The sequence below is a fragment of the Leopardus geoffroyi genome, chromosome B1 (assembly GCF_018350155.1).
Source record: "Leopardus geoffroyi isolate Oge1 chromosome B1, O.geoffroyi_Oge1_pat1.0, whole genome shotgun sequence".
Lineage (NCBI taxonomy): Eukaryota > Metazoa > Chordata > Mammalia > Carnivora > Felidae > Leopardus > Leopardus geoffroyi.
In genome coordinates, this window is record NC_059327.1 from 5,871,544 (window position 1) to 5,896,551 (window position 25,008).

General features: G+C 40.9%; 1 protein-coding gene across 6 annotated transcripts in view; it reads left to right on the forward strand.

Moving 5' to 3' along the window:
• MCPH1 (microcephalin 1) overlaps positions 1–25,008 on the forward strand; it is a 273,858-nt gene that overhangs the window by 102,501 nt on the left and 146,349 nt on the right. For all 6 annotated transcript variants that reach the window (XM_045451845.1, XM_045451854.1, XM_045451870.1 and 3 more), the window contains 2 exons: positions 1,809–1,846; positions 4,147–4,309. In XM_045451845.1, coding sequence (XP_045307801.1) covers positions 1,809–1,846; positions 4,147–4,309 — 201 coding nt within the window. The remainder of the gene's footprint in view (positions 1–1,808; positions 1,847–4,146; positions 4,310–25,008) is intronic.

The window sequence follows — 25,008 nt, forward strand, 5'->3', positions numbered from 1 at the left end:
TGGGTTCCTTAGAGCTTTCCTCATATAAGATTATCTCATTTATGAATAGAAATAGCTTTATTTCTTTTCCAATTTGGATGTCTTTTATTTTATTTCATTTTTGTTGCCTAATTGCCTGGCTGGAACGATACCTTAGTTTTGGACATGTTAAATCTGAGATCCTTGTTAGACCTCCAGATGAACTTCCTTCCCATGTAGGCGGTAGAATATTTGAGTCTGGGCATCAGGGAGTAGTTCTGTGCTAGAGATACAGTATTGGGAACCGCCAGCATGCAGCTAGTATGTAAAACCCTGAGGCTGTACGAAAGATCGCCTGGAGAATGAGTACAGGTAAAGAAGGGCAAAGCCATGGAGAGGAAGCCTCGCATTGTAGAAGTCAGGAGGATTTCCTTTTCCCTTCCCCTTCGTTCCTTGGGATACTTCCCCCCACAGATGACACTCTCCTGGCATCGCTTGGATGGTTCTACAGAAGAAAGTAGATGCCGTGGAAGGGGCGCTTCTTGGATTTTATTTGGTGCTGGTCACATCACTACGCCTGTATAGTTTTCATTCAAGGATAACACTGAAGATCGTGATTAGGTTTCAGCCAGAATCTCCCTTGGTGATCAGAGACACCCACAGAGAGGCTTCTGAGTCTCCAGACTCAGCCCACAAAGTTGTGCTACAGTGGTTCCCTTTGTATCCCAAACAGATGAGAGTTACAATAGACTATTCTGCAAGGGTAACTGGAAAGAGATTGCAGTCATCTCTGAGTTAGCACGTCTGCCGCATCTCTGAGTTCTCCATCGAGTATCTTTGTGACCCGGGTTATCTCTTCATTCTCCTTCCTCCACCTTCCCCAGATATACCCACACAGTACAGGCCCCTTTGACTCCATGGTGTGTGTCCACACGGGGTCCTCTGAATGCCTCTTGTTCTTTCTCCTCGTTTATTCGCCTGGTCCCTCAAGACACAGTACGTGTACAATGGTTAGTTCATGGTTACAATACATAGTGGGTTGCGTTTGAAATACATCAGTTACAAAAATGTATAAATAATGTGAGTTCATTTTTGTTTTTTTTGAAAAATTATATATACACGCCCTCCCACGGAAAGAACATTTGGCAGAATATATACCCAATTATTGAACAATAGTCATTTTTCTCACTGGTGGAATTACTGGGGAATTTATGTTTCTAATGATATATTTCCAAAGCGTTGAATATGTATATATTTTGCTGTCAGCATGCTTTTCTTATGTAAATAAAAAAAGTATTTAAAAACTCATTAAAAAAAAAAAAACTTTACACTTCCAGTTAATAGCAGATGCTGACCCATAAGTAAGCGATGCCTTTTTATCTGAGCTTCTCTGTGCAAGAGGTTAAAGCATTTGATTGACCAGCGCAACAGGAACATAAGTGTTACTGTGTGTGCACCACCTAGGCAAGGAAAAATGGCTCTTCGGCCTGTAAAAAATGCCTTTCTTACTCTCGCCCTCTTGCACGTCTATAAGCAGGATGGCATCTTTGGTGGTCTGCCAGCTAACTAGTAGAATGGACTTCTGGAGGGAAGCCTTTTTCCCCCCTCTCCTTTTCTACCTCATGCCCTGGATTATTTTGGATTGATTTGGGGATAAGTAACTGACTTTCTATCTCTTGTGGTGTTTTTTTTTTCCAGGAATATAAAGTTTTTTTCTTTTGATATATGCTTAAATGTTTATTTTTAAGTGATGTAACTTTTCAAAAAATGTATTAAAGTTAATTTCTGTGGGAAAAAATGTTTTTTACATTTCTGACTGTTTTTTGTTCCTTCTCTTTTGAAATCTCTAGCCAACAAGAACATTAGTCATGACAAGCATGCCATCTGAGTAAGTACTCCTTGTTTTGATAACTTTCTACTCAATGTAAAATTTTGGATTTTTCTTTCGTATTCTGTGATGCTGTGCTTGTAACACAGCTCGTAGCGTTGCACTATGTTGCTTTTACTCTATATAATTGATATTGGCATAAGAAGAACCCTGGAAATAAGAGACTATGAACAGTTTAGCAGTGAAGACTTTTGGAGTTGTTTAGATAGCATTAAGAGGTATTACAGTATTTTGCTTTTTTCTTGCTTGCTTCATATCTACGGGCTCTGTGTGTCCACGACTTTTACCCCATGAAAGTTCAGTAAATGGAGCATCGCTCGCTGACTCCCTCACAGTTCTTAAAGAAACACTTTGGTGGGAAGCTCTCTACCACTATATTAAAGCCACTATCTGCACGTTTTGTGAAAAGAGTTAATAGCTTGTTGGCACGCTCTTATCGTCTTCCTTAAACATGTAACACAATATATAGCACATCCAACAAAAATATAGCACCATATTCTTTGTCCAGATTTTTGAATTCCTGTCTAAAGGGGAAAACCATAGGTTTTGTTTTGTTTTTATTTTTTTTCTCAGTCATAGGTTTTAAGGTTTGAAGACATTCATCAAAATATTGGGACATTTCAATGAAAAGTTGCCTGCCAAAAAGTGCATCCTTGCAATACTTTCTGTTGCAGGGTCCTTTTCCTGCCCATGGTATGTGAAATTAAAAGGACTGATTGTTCAAACACCGTACATTAGCTACTGGAAAAAGAGCACAGTCGACAATGTTGGCTAATCTCTTATGAAGTATACTGAACATTCTACCTAGTCTAATACGGGAGTGAAAATTGAGAATGGTAGGTGTAGTATTTTTAAAAGTCTGTAGTTTTGCTCCCAGGATAAAACATACTAGTAAATAATCATTTTCTCAATCAAAGTTTTGAAAATGAAAGTTTTCATTCAGGCCATATTCTCTTTTTATTCCTCCCCACCCCCCACATATACTTCGTGTCTGAAGCTAAGAGCAAAACCTAGACGTTCTGATACCACACTGATTAGCCATGTCTCGAAGAGACACTTGTTGTTGATTAACACATCCAGCAAAGAGCTGGCAGCTACCAGACTCGGAATAAGGAAAATCATCAATATGCAGAAATGATGGGTTCTGGGGAGCATATCATGTAGACTGTTTCACTTCTTTATTCCTTTTGTTTTCTTTGTCCCAGTAAGCACAGATTCTCTGGTTGAAGTGGTGATAGGGCCTGGGCCTTGACCCATTCATGTTTTTTGCCCTAGGGATCTCTGAGAATTTAAACTGTGCTACGGTTCAGCCCTTTCATTTCACATGTAAAGAAATGGGTCTTGTGCATTGACATCCTCGAGATGACTAGAGAGAAACTCAGAGGCACCTTGGAGTAGACAGGGTGCTGTTAGAGGCGGTCTGTGCGAGCATGTGCAACAGCAGCCTCTTTTCCTTCATAACAATTTTTGGAGACGAGAGAAATTTATGTCTTAACTCACTGTGTACGTCATAGTGTGGCTCAGAATGCCCTTCGTGTCCTTTGTATTTCACTGGGGATTTCCAAAACTTGCTGGGAGGGATAGGGGAGTGCAATGTGTCACAAGCAAAGGCTTTAGAAAGGTGGTCATAAAGGAAAGACAGGGAGAATGGTGAGCAATTTGGTGAGGAAATTAGAGAGGAAGAATATGTATTTTTCTAAAGGTGCTTGAGGCACTCGTGGAATGACAGACCAGAAGACAAACAATGATGGGCTCTGAAACAATAAGGAGACTCTGCCAAATTTGCCCTAAGATTTGATCTGATAATGTAATAAGAAGGGCCCTTTTCTCCCTCATACTTAGAAAAAAAAAAAAAACAAAAACTGTATGTGTGAATTCAGACAAATGTTAAATATCAAATAAAATCAGCAGGTGATACGTTCGGTCCTGACCGTGCGTGGATTGGTTCACATCTGTCCGAGAAGGAAGTGTGGTGTGGTAGGAAAAGCAGAGGCTGGTTTGTGATGCTGGCAGCTTCCCTGGCGTTGGGCGCGGGGGTGGGTGGGGAGCTACTTCTATCTTGGGGCCGTTTTCTCAGCTATTCAAATAGATAGTTGTAGTTGAGAGCTGAAGTTTTTGAATTTCCCCAAATGTTAAGTCATTGACCGTAAAGAAATTAACACAGGAGTTCCATGGCTGAGATCAGTGTAGAATTTTAGCTTTCTAGTTCTTAGAAATTACGATTCAGTCTTACCACCTTATTGTTCATATGTAGGAAACTTAGTCATTTTGTTGATTTTTTTTTCCCTCTTGTTTAACAGAACACAGAACATCGTCATCCAGGTTGTGAACACATTGAAGGGCTTTTCACTTGCCCAGGAAGTGTGTGAAACTACTACCCATGTGCTCGCCGGCAAGCCTCTGCGCACTCTGAATGTGCTGCTGGGAATTGCCCGTGGCTGCTGGGTTCTCTCTTATGAGTGGGTAAGCGTTTGTGTGAGCAAATGTTGGATGTACATATGTTACAACAGAAGGTGTTTTGATAGACGCAATCTCCCCAAGACGGTGACACTAGATCACTAGATTTGCACTTGGCTAATTTGCACACTTTCCTATGAGCAGTAGACACCGTGTTCCTGTTGTGTCCTTGAACCCCCTCTCCCTTTGGGTCTCCACCTTCAGCCACTGCTGATCGCCCGGCAGCAGGCGTGTGGACCAAGAGCAGAAGAGTGGCCGTCCAGATACAGACCTCAGCCACTGGCAGAAATAAGATTAGAACAGGCTTGGAATGAAAACACAAAATGCGTGTTCTCACAGTCAAATGAACTTTCTTCTGTGTTTGACCAAGAAATAATGTGACCTATGTTAGTGATGGTTTAAAAAGCCAAAAGAATTCAGTGATTGTTTTTACAGATGGATTTACTTAGGATGAAACATGTTCATTTAATCCCATTTGGATATGTTTTATCTTACGCATATCTATCTGTAACATTACTTGCCCTTATTTCTATGCATTAAAGGTAGATTGTTTTTTTAATCATTGTTTTCTTTATTCATAGAAATTGAGATTGTTTGTTACTCTTTCTATTTTTACTTTGGTCCTCAACCTATGGTCACTCCAAAGCACTGACGTCTGATGAGAGTACAGTCATTTGTGACTTGTGTTACTACTATATTGCGTCTGCTACATATCCACCCTCCTTCCTCTTCCCCCTAACAATGTATTATATTAATTCTGTGTTAATTTAAACCGGTAGAATTATAATACACAAACAAGCTACAGATGGATTTTTAAGAACGGCTCTGGTCTTTTTCCGGGGTCATGACTTAACCCTGCAGCTTTCTGGTCCAAGACGTTTGTGACATTAGCGCTTAAAGTCATGAAGTGGAAAAGTTTGAAATTCTATCCCCCCAACACAAAAGTACTATTTTCATTGGTGACAGTTGGTGACTACCATACTTCATTATGTGTTTGTACTGATCCACATTTATTTGTAAGAAATATCATTTATAACTCCAGCTTCCATGAATGAATACCCTGCCTTCTTTTCGTCAATTCACAATGTTTCTGTGTCTTTATCAGCTAGCTCTTCCCTCCCTCATGTCTCAGAGGAAAAAATGTTCTTTATCATTTATGAGGATATACATCTGTGCCTGATTCTGTACCCGACCTATTCTTCTGGGACTCTGAGCAGAGAAGTCAGACATGAGAATCAGCATTTACTGTTACCATGCGTAAAGACCAACTCCCTAGCTGCCTCCATGTTTATGCTCAATGTACTGCCAATATTCTCCCCCTAATAATACATAGAAACAGAGCCAGATGCAAATTTAATATATGGTTACTGTATGTGGGATTAACCACTACACGTTAGAAAGGCAGGAAGTCGAATGTGTTATTTGGTGAACTTCCAGTGCTCAGGCAGAACTGGGCCACTTGGTCACATGAGTGAATGAATGAAGTACAAGTGCAATCAGGTAAGAAAATCAAATAAAATACATTTAGATTAGAGTGGAAGAAATGGCACTGTGTCTGTTTGTAGACACCGTGATTGTCTATGTAGACAACCCCAAGAAATCTACAAAAAAAACTCTTAGAACATATTACCAGGATACAAAGGTGTAATCATACAGGGTCAACATTGAAATACTTAAGTGTAATCTAACATAAAAATATCTGCAGGGTCTGCATGCTGAAAACTATAAAACACGGGTTTAAAACAATCTATGAACTAACAAAGGGAGAGACATACTATGTTCATGGATTGGAAGACTCAGTGTAGTTAAAATGTCGTTCTTCCCCAAAACAGTTTACAGATTCAACACATTCCCAATAAAATCTCAGAATAATTCTTTGAAAATAGAGACAAATTGATTATTTATGTATACACATGTATAGTTTAGAATCAGGATAAAAATCTTCATGACCCAGATTTAGGTGGAGAGTTCTCAGATGCAACATGAGAAGCATGATGTGTAAAAGGAAAAGTGATAAATGACACTTCATCAAATGTAAAAATTTATACTCTGTGAAGAACATTATAAGGAACCCGATATAAAACATTTCCATGTATCACCTGGTAAAAGAATAAAACTTTATAAAGAACTCTCAAATCTCAAAAATAAGAAACAACCCAAACAAAAAAATAGCCAAAGGCATCTTCAAAACAATCTTTTATGTATTTATTTTGAAAGAGAGTGCGCACAAGTTCAAGAGGGGCAGAGAGATGGAGAGAAGCCCCCAAGCAAGCTCCAAGCTGTCATTGCATAGCCTGACACTTGGCTCGATATCATGAACCCATGAGATCATGACCTGAGCCAAAACCAAGAGTCATGTGCTTAACTGACTGAACCACCCAGGTGCATCCCATAAGCATTATTTGAACACTCTACCAAAGATACAAAGGTGAAAAGATGCTCAATATCATTAGAGAAATATAATTTGCAGCCACAGTGAGGTACCAGCACACATTTAATAAAATGGCTAAATAATAGAATATGTCAACAGATCCTCCAGCAAAGATGCAGAGCACCTGGGCCCTTGTACACTGCTGGTGAGGGTGGAAGGTGGTATGGCTATTCTGGAAAATAGTTGGGAAGTTTTACATGAAGTTCAATGTATATTCACCATGTCACTCAACAACCCGGCTCGGAGGTGTTTGCCTTAGGGAAATGAAAGCTCATGCTCACACAAGAATCTGTACCTGAAGATTTGTAACAGCTTGGCTCATAATCACGAAAACCTGGCAACAGCACCGATGTCCCTCAGTGGGTGAATATGGATAAGCAAACCATCCTTCCATATTGTGGAATACTGCTCATTAATAAAAGACAGCAGTGATGCCTGCCACAACGTGGGTGAATCTCTTGCCTTGTGGGCTGCCTTCTGGTGAACCAGCTGGCCTCAGGGTAGGATGGTCCCCTCAGTGGGGCTGCCCTGAGGTACGCCTCCACCAGAAGTACCCCCTTCTCCCACAGGACCCCAGGCCTCCAGGTGTCGAGCTGTTGGCGTTTCCAGACAGCTCCTACAAAGTCAGCCCTCCAGATCTAGCCTGTGAATTGCTGACTGCTACAATGGGGCAGAATCTCAAAGGCAGGAACAGTGTGTTGAGGTTCAACAAGAGGATAAGTGGTAGATGAGACAAGAGAGCCAGATGGTGAAGACACCTTGGCCGTGGTGAAGTCCTTGGATTATATTCCTTGTGTCATGATGAGCTATCAGAAAGTTTATGTCCAGGGAGTGAGATGCTCTGACCTGTGTTGTTCAAAGGGTGGTGGCTGCTGTGTGGAGAACTTACCATGGGGAAGAAAGAATAGCATCAGAGTATATGCCGGCAGATTGTTGCCTTAGTATCCCAGTGAGAAAAAACCACAGCTTAGACTGGGTGGCAAGACACTCTCTGATTTGGACAATACTAGGAGGTTGGGGTTCAGGGATAGGCTGCAGGTCGTGAGGGGACTTGATGGTTTAACAAAGATCCTTTGTGATTTAAGAGGAACCTATTACCGCGGGGTTCCCTTTCATCTTGTGCACCAAGACAGGCGTCATGAAGCCTGTGAGAGAAGCCAGTGCCAAGACAAGACACAGCCAAGGTGGCACATGCCATCCCACACCGGGAGTCACCTGAACCATGAATCTGGCAAGAGGAACCCTGCTAGTTTGATGCAACGGCCTCTGCTCCCTCTGGCTCCCACTGATTGCATTCCAAGTGCTGGTAGCACCAAGAGTACACAAGTCACCCATGGACCCTTGCCAGATGGTCAACCAGCCAGGCCGGAAGCAATTCTCTTAAATATGCATAAGGCGGCACCACCTTGAGTAATTTCTTCTTCTAAAGGGTCCATGGTACTGCATTAGTTTCCTGTGGCTGCTGTGGCCAATTACCAGAAATGTATTGGCTTAAAAACAGCACAGATTTATTCTCTTACGGTTTTGGAGGTTGTAAGTCCAAAATAGGTTTCACTGGGCTCAAGCCAAGGTGTTGTCAGTGCCTCATTCTCTCTGGAATCTATAGGGGAGAGACTTGTTACCTGCATTTTCCAGTTTTAAAGGCTACATGCATTCCTTGGCTTGTGGCCCCTTCCAGCTGTCACATCCTTCTGACTTCTGTTTCTGTTGTCACACCTCCTCTGACTTATTGCCTCTATCTTTGACTTATAAGGACTCTTATGGTCTCATGGGGCCAACCTGGATACTCCAGGATAGCTCCACATCTCAAGATCCCTAATTTCATTGCATCTGTAACGTCCCTTTCACCATGGAAGGTAACATATTCTCAGATTTGGAGGCTCAGCTGTAGACAGCTTTGGGGAGGGCATCATTCTGCAATCAAGTACAAGTACATTCTGCCATAAGTACAAATGCATTAATTCCTGAAGCACCATATTCCACGCTTCATTGTACCCCAGGTTGCTGACTTTTAATTGGTTTGAATTCTGTAAGGATAAGCTTTAAGAAAGCTTAGAAAGATGGAGAGGGTAAATGGCCATGTGAAGAGGCAGAGCTTAGAGTGATGTCTCTACAAGCCAAGGAATGCCAAGGATTTCCAGCAGCCAAGGGACTCTTGGACCACATTCTCCCTTAGAGCATCCCGAAGGAACCAGTTCTGCCAATGCATTCCTTTAGGACTTCTTGTCTTCAGAGGTGGCTTTGTTGATTATAAACAAGAAGAAAGACAGTTGAGAAATTAAGAAAACAATAAAGAATAAAATAGTTCACCTTGGGTCTCTGACTATTTTGAAGCTGTCCATGTTCCTTCATGCTTACTGGGTGATGCTGGCAGGGAGCTAGGTTAACCTGAAGAGGGAGGGCCAGCTATATGGACTTCCAAGACAAGAACAAAGGCAGGACGGAGACAGAACTGTAACAGTACTGAACCCTGAGAGCCTTCCTCTGAGTTTTAAAGCTTGCAAAATAGTGCACGAAAGCATTCACTTAATTTTTTTTTTAATTTTTTTTCATGTTTGTTTATTTTTGAGAGACAGAGCACGAGCCAGGGAGAGGCAGAGAGAGAGGGAGACACAGAATGTGAAGCAGGCTCCAGGCTCTGAGCTGTCAGCACGGAGCCCGATGTGGGGCTCAAATTCATGAACCACAAGATCATGACCTGAGCTGAAGTTGGACACTTAACCGCCTGAGCCACCCAGGCGCCCCCAGTTAATATTTTTAACTAACACACTGTATATACCAGTATAGTGATTTTAAATAGTGACAAAGCAGTGACCTGAACATTTACTGTTACTTTTCCCATACTAAGCTACTGATCAAGCCACTGTTACTTCTATAAGGTATGACTTCTGACAGTTTCATATATTTTATCTTACCTTCTGCTGGGAAGACCAAAACCAACAAATAGTTATTCAGAGAGAATACCTATGCAAGTTGATTCACTGTTTAAATACCTACAGTGAAAATACACATCCACACACATAGGTAAACACATACATATGCGTTCTCTTTGGAGGTCCCCAAGTATTTCCATTATAGTATTACCATCATTTACAGTGTCCCAATTGGCAGTACATTTACGTTAAGATTATTTTGAAATAGAAGACTCACAAGACTGTAACACAAGATCCAGGCCTCTGATGTTTTCACAGTTCGTAGGATGATAACATGAAACAAGAGGAAGATAATTGACTACGGGAAAGTTCGACGCCAGGCTACGTGGCCAGCCTCAGATCTGGTGATTTCAGCAACCGAAAGTTGAACCCCCATCCCCGCACAAAGCTGAAATAGACCTGGTTGACCTGCCCGGGTGCTGGGAACAGAAGTCCTTCTCACCAAGCCGCACTTCCCAGTGTGTGAGATGGAGCCACGTACAGCACGTCCCCCATAGGATTATGTGAGCGCTGGGAGTTAAACGCATACAGTGCTCACGGCAGCGACTGGCAGAAAGTGAGAACCTGACAAATGCCAGCCTTAGAACAGAAGTGACAGTGTCTCCAATTCCCACAAAGAGCTACCAGGATCAGTTACTATCTGTGTCACGGGTTTTGTGCACAGAAAGACTGCATTAACCCTACAATTTAAAAAGATACTTTTTCTCTGGACCAGTGGTATCTTTGCCATGGACAGTCCAGCCCGTCCTCGTTAGCACCCAGGAACATCCGTGAAGGCTCCTGAGCACCGCAGGCACGTAGGAGTTTGAGGGACCTGAGAAGGGCACCCTTGCGTATCCGGAGGTATTTCAGTATAATTGGAAACTCCACTTATGTCAAAGCCACCGTAGTACTGATTTTCATATATACTTTGGCCTTCTCCAGAACCATCAGGGCACAATTGCTGAAAGGGATCACTTTCACATTTTAAGAGTGATAGTTCTGGCATTCGTATCTTTCTAAGAAAACAGCTACAGACATTGCTTTACCAGTGATGCCTACACACTTCCTTACTTGTGAGAAGTACCAATTCCTAAGAAATTGAGAAGGACCAGATCTGCTGTGGCTGAAAGTAAAATGCCTGTTTGTGTATTCGTGCCACACCGGGGATGACTGGGAAATGTTTCGTCTAGCTGGCCTTGCGTGTTTATTGATTTTAATGGGTTCTTGCTGACTTGCACTCTTAAGAGGAAAAAAAAGTTGAGAAATGAACCGAATCTCTTTCCCTGTGTATGTCACTGAAATAAGACAAAGATAGTGACTTCTTCCATGGCCTCCCCCCTTTAATTTCCTAAAAACTGCAGTCACACACAGGCGCCTGGGTGGCTCAGTCAGTTGAGCATCTGACTTCAGCTCAGGTCACGATCTCATGGTTTGTGGGTTCAAGCCCCGTGTCAGACTCTGTGCCAGCAGCTTGGAGCCCGGAGCTTTCTTCAGATTCTGTGTCTCCCTCTCCTTCCCCAACTTGTGCTCTCTCTCTCTCTTTCTCAAAAATAAATATACATTTAAAAATATATATTAAAAACTGCAGTTGCACAAACATAATAAACTTTTTTTTTAAGTAATCTCTACACCCAACATGGGGCTCAAACTCATGCATGATAAATTTTTTTGAGAGAGGATAGCCTCCGTTGTCATTAGTAAAGCTAGCCCACATAACTTTTAAAGCTTAGTACACAATATAATGTTCATCTGCAACTTGTGTATGACTTGAGATATGAATTCCATATCTCAGGTTTCTTTTAGGATCAAGATTTGAAGCGTCCATATGATATACTTCAAGGACCACATTGTCTTTGTGGACAAAGGAATGACTCTGTCTCTGTCTCTGTCTCTCTTTCTCTCTGTGGTCCCCCTCCTTTTTTCCTTGTCCCCAATGCAATTTGGGGGATTCTTAAAATATTCTTTTTGGCTAGCTGTATAAGCTTGCCTCCAAGAAAAACATTACTGAGAATGTTTTTATTTTAGGGTTTGTGTGGTATTCTCTGGAAATTGCTTGTAAAGGAGCATTCTAGCAGTTCTTTAAAATTAGATGGTTGTATGTGGCCCAGTTAGTCATATCAAAAAAAAAAAAAAGGTCATTTTATAACAAACTTCAGTTTGAATTTTTTATTTAAAAAAAAAAAAAATTTTTTTTTTTTTTTGAAGCCCGTGTTGGCAATTTCTACATGTTTACAGTGGTTAGTACTCCCATTGTTCGGCCCGCTGTTTTCAGCAGAGAGAATAACTTGTGCTTTTCCTGCTTCGTGACTGAATTGTCTGGCAGATACAGAGAAATAGAAAACCGTGTCAGGAGTTGCTCTGTTTCCTATTCGTGGGAGACAGGAAGTAACACAACAGAAAAATAAAGAAATTGATTTGACCAAAGTATCCCTGTAGACCAAAGCTTTTTTGTCATGTTGTGTTTAAGCATAGTGCTGTGTGAATTCTTTAGAGACCCCGTCTTCTGCCTCTCATGTATTTGGTGTTTCCACCCTTTTCCCCTGACTTAGCTGTAACTCTTCATGTTCAGTGAAAGGCAGTGGGAGACCCTGTGAACAAGGCTTCTTCCTTCTGGCTCCCAATGCATTTAGCCCCATCTCCTTTTCAAAGACACGGCATAGGACTTGAGGAGTCATTCAGCCTGTATTCAGGTCAAAACATGTTGGTTCCGAACAGCTTATGAACAAGACTTGATGGCAGAGTTTTAAAGCCAGATCAGTTGTAAATGCAAATAAGAACTTCGGTCAGTTCTACAGCCAGATTTCAGGACAGTTTAACTATTAACAAAAGAACAAAAAACACTTTATAATCAGTGTTTCATAAATCAAAAGATGATGTCATAATGAGTTAATTTTCTTGAAACAATGTGATTCAATGTTGGCTTCCTCGCGCTGGATTCAGTAAGTGGTGTGTCTGAGTTAATTGGCGCAAACATAGAATCGAAGGTCAGAATCAGAATGCAGCCCGTGGTTCACCCAGTCTGGGCCTCTTGTTTGCCAGGAGGAAGCTGAGTTGCTCTCCTGGTGTTATCACCAGTGGTAGAACCGGGCCTTGAGTGTAGGATTGTCACTGGTGTTCTAGTCCATTGCATTGCCTTCTCAAGACTATTTAAAAAGAATCATCTTGAAAACCATTCTCTCTCTCTCTCTCTCTCTCTCTTTTTTTGTTCTACCTTAATTTCTGAGCACATTCTAAGAATAAGGTTTAGACAGAATGAACTGGGTGTACCACATTTGTCACTAGGGTTTTTGAGCTGTTTTCTTAAGTTCTAACATTTATTGGCTACAACCATGTGCTAGGCACTTATAATACTAAGCTGACTAAGGTCTACAGCTTGGTTCTTTGATCCCTCATTGGCCTGATTCCAAAGTTCTCTTTACTGTGCCACAGATTATAGCTTGGTAAAGTACTTACACTTTAAAAAACATTTTCATATCCACTGTTTCACTGGGTTCTTAGAGAATGTTTTTGCAACAGAGAAGGACCCTGTTTGTGTTTAGTGATGGAGACATTAGGAGGAAAAAAAAAAAAAAAAAAAACTTGTCTGACTTGAATGTGGATCTTTGAGACAGTCTTCCTCAAGGCATCGTCCAAAGCAGTGGCCGTAAATAGTCATGTCAAAGTACACCTGCGTTACGACCTTTCATTATTCACACAATGGATTCTGTTTGTGGAGAGACTGTGGTGTTTCGCTCCTTTCACTGAAGTGGTTCCTGAAAACTGCCCACACTCTTGCTCTGCAGAGCCTCACATGAGATGCAGCGGAACCGACCCTTGGCACCCCAGGGCATAGGTGGTCCTGTTCACATCCCCCACCCTGTCTGCCATCCCTTTGGTTCATCCTGGCAATTCCTCAGGTGTGCTTCCCCGCCCAACCCCCCCTCCCCCCGCCCCGCATTGGAGGCACAGTGCTTTCCTAGTTCCATAATCCCATGATTGAGGACAGGTGAGAAAAGGTGATTGCCCTGGAAAATAGAGGGCTTTGGTGTTGCCTTTCACGAGAATATCTGAGAAGGTTTGTGAACAGGACCGTGATGATCACAGTTTAAAGGAGAGCTGTTTTTGAGAGCAAGAAGTGTGTGAAGTCACTCTGGACACAGCCATTGACTATAGTATGAATGAGGTTCCTTTGCCATTTGTTGGAATTCATAGCTTTATGTTAATAATTCATTCTTTAATGTTATAAAGTGCTAGACGGAACCGAATTAATACACCTGACACACGAAAGCAAGTGCACAGGTCCTGAGGCTGAGACTTTGTGTGGAAGAGAAAGCCCTGAGGCATTTTGAGTGAGGAGAAGAAGGAGAGGTATTTGGAGAGGCTTTCAGGGACCAGAGCATGGCTCTGGAGGTCATGATCGGGTGTTTGGAGTATTTTAACTAGAGAGTGACAGGCGTTTGTCTCTCTCGCTTCTATGTAAGGAATGGATTGCAGAAAGGTAACAGTAAGCAGAGTGACCAGAAGGAGGCAGTTTTGATCAGATAGGTCAGCAATTACCATGGCCATGACCAGCATAATGCAGAGAAGCTATCAGACTGGTGTACTTTTTAGGAAGATCTAACAGGATTTGATAATACATAGTATGTGGGACTTGAGAAGTCACGATGGCTCCTACCTAAATTTTTTACCTGAGCCTCTGAGGGTAGATAGTGGTGCCATTTACTGAGGCAGGAAATACTGGGGGAGAAAAATGTTTGAGGTTTGGGGTATAATAAGAAATTCTGATGTGTACATATTGATGTGAGATTCCTATTAGGCATTCAAGTAGAGATATCACACAATATCACATAGGTGTGTGTGTGTGTGTGTGTGTGTGTGTGTGTGTGTGTGTTTTCAGGGTAAAGGTTAGTACTATACATATTCCTTTGGGAGCCATTAGTGCATAGATGGAACAAAAGCCATGGTATCTAGGGCATGAGTGTATAGTGAGGAGAGAAGTGAGTTTAACACTGAGCCCCAGGCTGTGCCAACATTTAACAGTCGAGAAAGAGGAGGATGAGCAAGCAAGGGAGACTGAGAAACATCAGGTGGCCCTGAGGACAGTGTGATGCTCAGGTAGAGGAGGAACTGTCTCGGGAAGGAGAGTGTATTTGACCACACACACAAATGCTGTAAGGCCAATACTGTGAAGGCAGAGGACCAGCCATTGGACTTGAGCAGATGGTTGCTCTCAGGAGCCTTGGCAACAGCAAGTGCAATGATGAGGAGGTTGAACAGTAAGTAAAGAGCTGGAAATGGCACAACTATTTCTAGATCTCTTGTTGCAAGTGGATCAGAGACATAGGTCCTGGTAGCTGGATGGGGCAACATGAAATATGATGAAAGCTCTGGGAGGTGGCCAGCTGAAAGATGATATTTCCAGCGCTTGACAATTTGATTTTATCACAGCAAGTTGGGAGTGTGCTTGTGGAGCACCTGAACCTATTGGTGTAGCAGGAAGGAAGAAACTAGATTGAGGTTATGTCTATTAAAGCAAAAGGTGCCGTATTTGGCAAACAGTTTAAATGGATGAGGCTGAGAATCAGCAAATCAAGAGATTCAGCTTTGTTTGATACATCGCTGCCCATCCCTTTCAAAATGATGGCCATCAGGGACCACACTGTGTTTGTTTAACTTGGCACATCTCATGCCAGTTCTTAATTTCTCTAAACCTCAAGTAATCTCTTTCTTGCCTTACCATTGAAGACTGTAGGACTTCCACTATGGTTGATACCGAGTTGCGTCACAAATTCCAAGCTCATTTTTAGAAACAAATTTCAGCTGTTCTTACAGGTGCATCTTTATCTCAGTTCTGCAACTTTCTGTTGAGTTCCCCAGTTGTCTCTTCTGACGCCCAGTGAAACTGTTCTCATTTTCAGTAACAACACAGAATATCTTAACTTTAGGTTCTCATCAGAAAAATGCAGCCATGATTTGAGGCACTGGGACTTCCTGAACATAGTTTTCAGCTATCTGTCATTTGCATGTCCTTTTAGCTATCTGTCAGTAACGTTGGGGACATTGTTAGCTCTCCCTTCTTTTAGGTTTCTAAGCTCTGTCCCCAAGTTAAAATAGATTGCCAAAGAACATCACTCTTGAACTCTGTGTCTGCCTAAGAACCTCTGTGAATTAGGCTTTAGTGATAACATTAGGTTTTGAAGAGAGCTGATGTAAGAAATACCAGATTTTAGACAACTGGCATACGTGCTTCAAAACTGTAGTTGACAACATTGTACGTTTTGCTACCTGACACTGCCTATGTATGATCTACACAATACATTTCTCCTAAAATTCATTGCCCTGGAATGTTCTCTACAGAAAACTTTTTAGGCTTTTCTTTACCAGAGAATGAGAAATTTGTAACTAAAAGTGGTTTTGTCCACTGAAATAATAGCTTGCCTTAGATGCATGATAGATTTATCAGTTCCATGACAGAAACCTTAGTTCTTTTGAGTTGGTTGTCTTTCTGACCACTGGAGAGTGCCCTTCGGTACACAGAGAAATACCTCTCCACCAAATTTTGTTTTATGTAATTCTTTTTTTTTTAAGATTTTATTTTTAAATAATCTCTACACCCAATGTGGGGTTTGAACTCACAACCTCAAGGTCAAGAGTCACATGCTTCACCAACTGAGCCAGCCAAACCCCCTTATGTAATTTTTTTTTTATTTTGGTTTCATTGGATAAATCACAAAACAAGAGAGAATAGTATACAAATACTTTATTCTATTCACAGTTTTTTAATTGAAGTGTAAGTTTCAGGCATACAACATAATGATTCGACATTTTTTTTTTTTTAATTTTTTTTTCAACGTTTTTATTTTTATTTTTGGGACAGAGAGACACAGAGCATGAACGGGGGAGGGGCAGAGAGAGAGGGAGACACAGAATTGGAAACAGGCTCCAGGCTCTGAGCCATCAGCCCAGAGCCTGACGCGGGGCTCGAACTCACAGACCGCGAGATCGTGACCTGGCTGAAGTCGGACGCTTAACCAACTGCGCCACCCAGGCGCCCCAATGATTCGACATTTTTTACGTATTGTGAAATGATTGCCACAATAGGTCTCTTTAACATCCGTCACCATACATTTTTTTTTCTTATGATGGGAACTCTTAAGATCTACTGTCTTAGCAATTTTCAAATAGTCACCATGATGTACATTACATCTCCATGACTTATTTTGTAGCTGGAAGTTTGTATCCTTTGACCTTCACTGATTTCTGATATGCCATATATACTTTATTGTGGTAGAACATTTGTTTCAATTGTTAAATTTTAAACAATATTTTTTGTTGGTACAACTTACTTAGAGATAGCCATACCCTTCTTGGCACAAGAGACTAGGGCAAAATAAAAGAGACTGACTCTTGGCAAAAGAGACTAGGCACAAGAGACTAGGGCACAAGAGACTCCTTCAAACATAAAAGCAGAATTTCTTTAACAGACCTGGTTATTTAGCAAAATGCAAGCTCTTTGAGGGCAGAGACTGTACCTGTCTTTTCTCACCTGGCCCAGGACCCAGGGTGGAGCTGGAACACGACACATACTTGTTGGATGAGTAAGTGAGTTGGTAGATGACCAAACATACTTATTTCTTTAAAGATCCCTGGAACTTTTAGGGCGCATGGGTGGCTCATTCGGTTAAGCGCCTGACTTCGGCTCAGGTCATGATCTCACAGTTCGTGAGTTCGAGCCTCGCATTGGGCTCTGTGCTGACAGCTCAGAGTCTGGAGCCTGCTTTGGATTCTGTGTCTCCCTCTCTCTCTGTCTCACCCCCCGCTTGCACTCTGTCTCTCTCTGTCTCTCAAAAATAAATAAACGTTAAAATTACAAAATCCCCAGAACTTCTTTTTGCCTCTGATGAGCTAAAAATGTCATATAAAAACATTGTACATCATTATAAATTATGGAAGTACCCATGCAGTTCATGATTTTCTTGTTAAAATTCATGAAAATAAGATGACCTGATGCTCTCATTTAAGAAAAAAAATCTTTACAACTTAAATTCACAGAAAGAATAAGAAACAGTGGTTGTTCTTAGTAGCCATAATATTTGGCTTATTGTCTATGATGGTAATAATAATTTCTACTTTGTTTTTCATACACTGAAGTGATGTTTCTGATGTTTGTTTTAGTTACATTGGAATGTGTTATATTTATTTCTTTGTTTTCATTTTGATAAGAAAAGTACGAGCTTGTGTTATTTATAAAGATGTTTGGACTTCACATGGAAGTATGCTGGTGAAATGCTGGGTCACCCTGGTCTTTGCTTAGCAATGTGTAAAAAGTGGCTCATAGTGGCCGTTAAGCTCTAACATCCAAGAATAATCCATTTTCATTTTTTCCGGCTGGAAAAGATTAGGTGAGCTATGAGCGGCATAAATCTCACTTAAGTGCCTGTGTACTATATAGCGGAACTTTTTTGTAACAATATTTTGAGCATATATCAATGTACGGCATCTTTTTCCTCTTTCTATCTGGTATTTAGTCTCTGTCAGTATCTCTTAAAAAGGAAACAGACTTCTTAACTACTTATTTTTGGTACCTTATTGCTTATCTTATCTGTCTTGGTTAAATAGGTTGTATTAAGGTTTTGGTTTCCTGCCACTTTTTTTTTTTTTTTGAGACAGCCAGAGTGCTTTTTAAACTTAATAACAGATGAGTCCTCAGGGGGTCTTATTAAATGCAGATTCTAGTTCAGTAGGTCTGGGTCCTAAGCTTCTTCACTGGCTACCAGCTCCCAGGTGATGTGCAGGTTGCTGGCCCTAGGACCGTGTGCTGAATTGGAAGGTTCTAGAGACCAGCTGGCCATTTCTGGAGGACGAGGTGGCACTGCTTCGAGACATAGACAATGTAGGGACAGGGGCTTTTCTGCCAGGAGGCTTAGACTCTCTCCGCGTGTCAATACAATACTCCACTGTGGGCACAGAGACTTGAAAAGTTGTAGTGAGTTGCTTATAGTCACAGTGATTGAAAATGGTGAATTTTAAATTTGAAGTCAGGCTGTCCTCAATTCATAGCCCGTAATCTTTCTGGCATCTACTTGTAGAGATAGCCTAGAGAATATTTTCATCTTGTACCACTTTAAACTTGGATAACTTTATTCTGTGGCTGCCCACCACTGTATGTGCTTTTGAAAGGTTAACAGATAAGAGACTGAGTTTTAAATATTTTTTTAATGCTTATTTATTTTTAAGAGAGAGAGAGAGAGAGAGAGAGAGAGAGAGAGAATGTGAGCAGGGGAGGGGCAGAAAGAGAGAGGGAGACACAGAATCTGAAGCAGGCTCCAGGATCTGAGCCATCAGCACACAGCCTGAGACGCGGGGCTCCAACTCATGAACTATGAGATCATGACCTGAGCCAAAGTTGGACGCTTAACCGACTGAGCCACCCAGGCGCCCCGAGAGTGCCGTTCACTGGCTGTGTGACCTGTAAGGCAGTTACACTCTCGAAGCTTCATTTTCCTTATCTGCAAAATGATCGAAAGGTCATCGAAATAAAGTACTGAGTAAGTTCTCAATAAATATCAATTATGGTCATTAAACAAGCATTTTTGATACCCATCAGTAGCCTTCATTCAAATCATACCTTGACCCAGAAGGTCGCATAATGTCTGATTCGTCAGCTATGGTGTTTGTGCAATACACAAAAGTGCAGAGACAGCCAGCTGGTGAGAAGTGGACTGGGGCATATGGGGAGGTCGCTTGCTGGGTACGGGGTATACTCCCAGAATGGTTATTTTGAAATGAGAGAGAAGTGAATATGCTAAATGCCACTGAACTGTACACGTTAAAATGGTTAATTATGTATTTTGAGAATGGCAACTCAATTTTTAAAAATCATCTGTGGAAAATTGCCTCATTGAGGGAGGCATTTCATCTGCGGAATAGGTTTATATTTTAAAATAACTGTGGAATCATGTAAAGCATTTCTTGATGTTAAAAGATGTGTTGGTAACACAGAGGAATGGCTTATTTTGGAACAAATATTATTGCCTTGAAACTTTGCCAGTTCAAGTTGGTCCTTTTGGAAGACCAGACCTCCTCTGTTTTCTGGCTCCTAAGTGTTTGGGACATAAGCACCCTATATGCCCTATTAATTTGTCCAAAATTATACCATTGATAGCCCCAACTTTTTAAGCCTGATGTTTAACCTAGAAATAACTTCATTGCCACAACTATTTCATTAGCTACATGTATACATTTGTAACTTAAAATGATGGATAATGTTTTCATGTGACAGAAAGGTTAACTAACTCGCCTTTTGTCACAGGGCTGCAGAGAGATGGAGATTGGCTTAACCCGGTTGCCTAGATTCTGTGGTGTCAGTACATTATATTGTGTAGTTGTGGAAAAAACACAAATGTCATTCTCCCTCTAGGAGAAGTCAAAACATTGTGCATAGTAGCGAATTCTCTTAAGATGTTGTTGTTTGAGCAAATTAATTACTCTTATAACTGAGACAAAGAATCTATAAACTCTGTTGAGAAAACATTTGTAATTTGATTTGTATTGTTTTCTTGTTAGCTTAAAATAGCAAAAGATAAGTAATTACTACTTTTGTTCCTCTTCTATAGGAAAGAAGAGATTTGAGGGCATCCTGGGTAGCTTAGTGGGTCAGGCACCCAACTTCGTCTCAGGTCATGCTCTCACAGCTCTTGAGTTTGAGCCCCGCATCGGGCTCTGTGCTGACAGCTCAGAGCCTGGAGCCTGCTTTGGATTCTGTGTCTCCCCCTCTCTGCCCCTCCCCTACCCGTGCTCTGTCTCTCTGTCTCTCTCTCTCTCTCTCTCTCTCTCAAACCTAAATAACCATAAAAAAATTTTTAAGGAAGAAGAGATTTGCAAATGCTAAATATATGTTTTTACACCTCCATAAACGTTTACAGCTCCCGCAGTTGGTGGGTGCAAGAATGGGTAGGGCAGGGAGCAGTACAGACAACCCCAGTCTCTTCTCGGTGATTAGAGCATGAAGTATGCTTTTGAACTATTTGACTAGATTCCCACAGGTTAAATCTGAGGCATAAGTTTCTGTCTGTCAGGTTTGATTATAAGGTCATCAGTGGATATGTTGAACAACGTGAAGTCTTTCATATACAAAGAATATTATTGATGTTTCCCACAGAGAAGGCCCTCTTTGTCCATACCTGCTATGTTCTTACGAGTATTGTTAGTGCTACAACTGCATTTGAATTTACCAATTAAATGTGGTAGATAGTGAGCTCTAGGGACAGGTCCCAAAACAATGACTGATTCAGCTGGCCATTTAGAATCTCAGAATACACTTAATATTACAGTAAAAAATTGTGAATGTTTATGTTTTCAACACAATCAATAATGCTTTTAAGTGAGTTAAATCAGCTTTGTATTACAGCTGTGATTTTTGTACTAGTAGTCAGTCATTAACCATTTGGAGTCATTAATTTTTTCAAGCTCAACCCAAAATCACTATTTCATGCCACTTTTCTCTCGCTCCCAACCTTCTCTCATCACGTGTACATTGAAATAATTCCACACTGTTTTTCCTCTCTTTAAAATTATTTTTGAGAAGTTAGTAACTGAGCGTACCTTGTTTAGTGTTTTTGCTTACTAAATGCTTTTAGAATAAATTAATTTTTTTCTTAGCTGAAGAAAATTTCTTATGCAAATAAGAAAACATTAAGAAATTATTAGATATTAAGGAATTAACGTTAAGAGAAATTAATTTGATTGGTTCTGGTTTGCAAACTGACGTGTAGGAGCCGTTGGGTGGCTCAGTCAGTTATATGTCCAACTCTTGATCTCAGCCAGCTTCGTGAGTTCGAGCCCCACATTGGGCTCTGAGCCGATGGCACAAAGCCTGCTTGGGATTCTGTCTCTCCCTCTCTTTCTGCCTCTCCCTTGCTTGTCTTCTATCTCTCTCTCAAAATAAATCAATAAAAATAAAAGTGACATTTACTGATCATGAGCTATAGTACTTCGACCACTGAATTTTCTAACTGTTCTCTGGAGATTAGGAAGTCAAAGCAGTTAGTAAAAGCACCATGACCACTAGCCAGCACCACTATGAAATAACAATATGAACTTTTTAAATTTAAAAGTGAAGAAATACTGTGCTTTCCATACATAGATACGTTCACTTATGCCCAGAAACACTTTGGGGTTATGCTTTCCTGTGTGTGTGTGTTTTGTTTTGTTTTGTTTTGTTTTGTTTTGTTTTTTAACTAATCAAATCAATCTACCTCACAAAGGAGTTCACGTAATTGTACTGTCACTGTTTCTCTTCTGCACTGTATTGCGGGGGCGGGTCTTAGTGCAATAATGGAGCTAAAAAAAATATGCACACAGATTGGGAAAGCAGCAAATAAAACTGTTTATTCACAAAAGACATGACTGGCTACATAGAAAACATCAACAAATCTACAAAAAAGCTCCCACAACTAGTGAGTTCAGCAAGGTTATAGGGTGCAAGCTCAATATACAAAATTCAGTTGTATTTCTGTGTACTAGCAATAAACAACTGGAATCCTGATTTTTTTAATGCAATTTATGGGACGCCTGGGTGGCTCAGTCAGTTAAGTGTCCAACTTTGACTCAGGTCATGATCTCACAGTCTGTGAGTTCGAGCCCCGCATCGGGCTCTGTGCTGACAGCTCAGAGCCTGGAACCTGCTTTGGATACCGTGTTTCCCTCTCTCTGCCCCACCTCTTCAGGCACTCTGTCTCTCTCTCTCCCTCTCTCAAAAATAAACAAACATTAAATTAAAAAAAGAAATAAAATGAAATTTATATTAGCATCCACAGAAATTAAAATATTTAAATCTTGACAACATATTTGCAGGTCTATGCTGAAAACTACAAAACACTATGAAAGAAATCAAAGAAGACCTAAATAAAAAGAGAGATGTACTATGTTCATGAATTGGGAAAATGGATACGTTTCTTGAAAAATATTTATTTATTTTAAGAGAGAGAAAGAGTGTGCTGTGCACAGGTGAGCAGGGGAGAGGCAGAGAGAAAGAATCCCAGGCGGGCTCCACACTGGTGCAGGGCCTGACGTGAGGCTGAGTCTTAAAAACCTTGAGATCATGACCTAAGCTGAAATCAAGAGTTGGAAGCTTAACCAACTGAGCCACCCAGGTGCCTGTGAATATGTATACTTTTTTTTTTTTAATATGTATACTTTTTAAGCTGTGGGTTGGTTCTCCCTTCTTTTTATTTCTTGAAGTATAGCTGACATATAATGTTATATTTATTTCAGGTGTACAACAAAGTGATTCAACATTTATGTGTATTAGGAAGTGATCACCATGATAAATCTAGCCACGCTCCAGTCACTATACAAAGTCATTACATACTAACTGTCATTCCCTATGCTGTACGTTGTAACCTTGTGCCTTCTACCCCCTTCTCCTAGTTTTCCCATCCCCTTACTCCTCTCCTCCCCCCACCCCGGCAAACCACTAGATTGTTCTCTGTATACAGGAGTCTGTTTCTGTTTTGTTTTTATTTTTAGATTCCACGTATAAATGAAATTAGATGGTATTTTCTTTCTCTTTGGTTCTCCTCATTTTGATCTATAGATTCAACTCAGTTCCAATTACACACTCAGCAAGATTTTTTTTTTTTTTTTTTTTTAGATATTGACAAGCCAGTTCTAGTTGCAAAAGCACTTTTGAAAGAGAAGAGCAAAGTTAAGTTGGATGATCACACAATAGAGGAATCTAGGTGGTAGTTAAATGAGAACTCTCTGTACTGTAAGTCTAAAATGATCCAACCTGAGTGTTTTTAAACATCCAGTATAATTTATGAGGCTTTATAAAAAAAAAAAAAAAAAAAAAAAAAGAAATGGCCTACCCTGCCTGCCTTGCTGTTTCCCAGCCTGGATTTTCACTCCTAAATTAGCCTTCTGATATTTTGCCTACATATTTCTAAATAAAATGCTTTTCTTGCTGGTTGTTGTTTTTTTGTTTGTTTGTTTGTTTGTTTTTAATTTACTTGGAGACATTGACTTCCTTCTGAGGAAGATCATAGTATGCCTGTATAGCTGTCTTTTAGTATTATCCACTCTTCTGTTCCCCAGTGTACTCAATATGGTTATGATTTTTAACATTTATTTTGCATGTAAATACACATTGACGCACACACACGCAGGAATGAGTATATGGGTGCTTTTTGAACTGAACCATGTAAGGTACTATGATTCATTTCTGGTAATTTTTGTTTGTTGGTTTTCCCGAGCTAATCATTGACAGTCATTTCGATTGCTTAGTTTTGTATGTACCTATCACCAACTCCCTGCAAAAATTTCTAAAAGCATTATAATTCTTCTCTCAAATACGTCTATACACCAGTTCACCTTCCAGTCTCATTTATTATTCTTGGAACACCACCCATGAACCCCTTTGTCTTCTTCCCCTTGAGACTGGTTCTCTATCGTCTATAGAGCTGCTATTATCCAGGGACTTCCATCACTGTGATCCCAGAAATTCCATTCTTACTTGGTTTGGTCCATGTTTACAAGCTAGAGGATTTTATCAAATGGGTATAAAGTCATGTTCAGTTATGAGGCACTGAAAAGCTGATTGAAACTCTGCCTGCCTGAGTGGCTCATAGGCGATTAGATGTGAATGGAGGTGTTTGAGGTGTGAGCGTTGGTATTTGTGTCTTTTTTCCCTGGGTTGATTAGCGTACAGGAAAGCATGGCTGGTGTCCTGCCGTCCTGCCTGCCTGCGGGGTTCTGTGCCGGCACCCTTGGGTGGGGGGGACGGGGGGCTGGAGGGCTGGAGAGGTCTCCCCTATGCTTTCCACCACTGCTCTCACACAGCCTGTGGGACTTGGCTTTTCTGTTGTTCCAGCAGAGGGTGGGCTAGGGGGTAGGAGGTTTCTCCTGTTTACCCTGTTCGATGCCCCATTTTCAGAGGCATCCACTGACACCAGTTTCTTTGCCTTTCAGGGAGTGTGTGGAGGGACTTTGGTGCTTCCTCTTGACCTCCTTTTCCAGACACTTAAGTCCGAACTTTCTTTGTCCTTCTCAGTCATTTGTCATTTATGTATCTGCTTTGCAGCTTCCAAGATATCACCCTGTTTTATCTGCTGTGGACTCTTTTCTCACTATTTTTAATTCCATCCTTTTATGTGGAATATTGGGAGATTTTGAAGGTAAAGATGTGCTCATTTTGCTGTGTGTGAACCCTAAGCTGGCCTCATTGTCTTCCTTGCACATGATGCTCTGATTGACTTGCTTTCACTATCGATACCATTTTCTGGCTTGGGTTCACTGTAGCTCCACCGACTCACACTGTTCAAATAGAATGATTAGATTTATATAAAATGAGAGAAGACCATTTGTGTTTTGCCTGGTGT